The sequence below is a fragment of the Polyodon spathula genome, unplaced genomic scaffold (assembly GCF_017654505.1).
Source record: "Polyodon spathula isolate WHYD16114869_AA unplaced genomic scaffold, ASM1765450v1 scaffolds_181, whole genome shotgun sequence".
NCBI classification, from domain to species: domain Eukaryota; kingdom Metazoa; phylum Chordata; class Actinopteri; order Acipenseriformes; family Polyodontidae; genus Polyodon; species Polyodon spathula.
This window is the reverse complement of record NW_024471674.1, coordinates 2,313-3,000: the sequence shown is the minus strand read 5'-3', so window position 1 is coordinate 3,000 and position 688 is coordinate 2,313. Positions and strand designations below refer to the sequence as shown.

At 54.7% G+C, this 688-nt stretch overlaps 1 protein-coding gene across 1 annotated transcript; it reads left to right on the top strand.

Annotated features, from left to right (window-relative positions):
* Positions 1-48: 48 nt before the first annotated feature.
* On the top strand, positions 49-633 carry LOC121308077 (tektin-2-like; the record flags this gene model as incomplete). The annotated part of the gene is made up of 2 exons (XM_041240376.1): positions 49-174; positions 285-633. Coding segments are annotated over 2 exons (279 nt in total), but the record flags the coding sequence as incomplete, so codon positions are not given.
* Between the last annotated feature and the right edge of the window lie 55 nt (positions 634-688).

Sequence of the window (688 nt, the reverse complement as noted above, 5' to 3'; positions counted from 1 at the left end):
TCACTCTCTCTCTGTCTCTTCTCTCTCTCTCTCTCCTCTGTTTCTCAGAGTAAATGGGACGAGCAGGACACCTGCACACGTCTGTCTGACAGGATTGACGAGGTGACCAAGTGGAAGGACAGTTTGCTAAAGTGTCTGGATGACGTGGACACAGAAATCAAGGCTCTGAGTATAGTAAGTCTGCTCAGCATTCATTTCAGCTTCCTGCACTTGGGCCCCTGATCAAGCAGAGGGTTTGTCCTGCTTTCTATTGGTGTGACCATGCGCTCCTCTGTGTTGCACAGGTGAAAGAGAGCACAGAAAAGGCTCTGGCAGCGACATCACTTCCTCTGGATGTGGCGATCGAGTGTCTGATGCTGCGCGAGGGTCGCCGTGGTAACGACCTGGTGAGAGACCCCTGTGGAGGCGGAGCTACACAAAGAGGTGGAGGTGATTGACAGGGCCCGGAAGGTGCTGCAGCAGAAAGTGAGCCAGGCCATTGAACAGCTCTGGTGAGGCCTGACCCCTGACCCCTGAGCCTGACCCTAACCCTGAAATCCATTCCTCAGGAATCCCGGGTCGGAATTGTGAAGCGAGATCGTGTTACTCACAGTGCAGGCTGTGCTGATGTGAAGGGAGCGCGTGTTACTCACAGTGCAGGCTGTGCTGATGTGAAGGGAGCGCGTGTTACTCACAGTGCAGGCTGTGC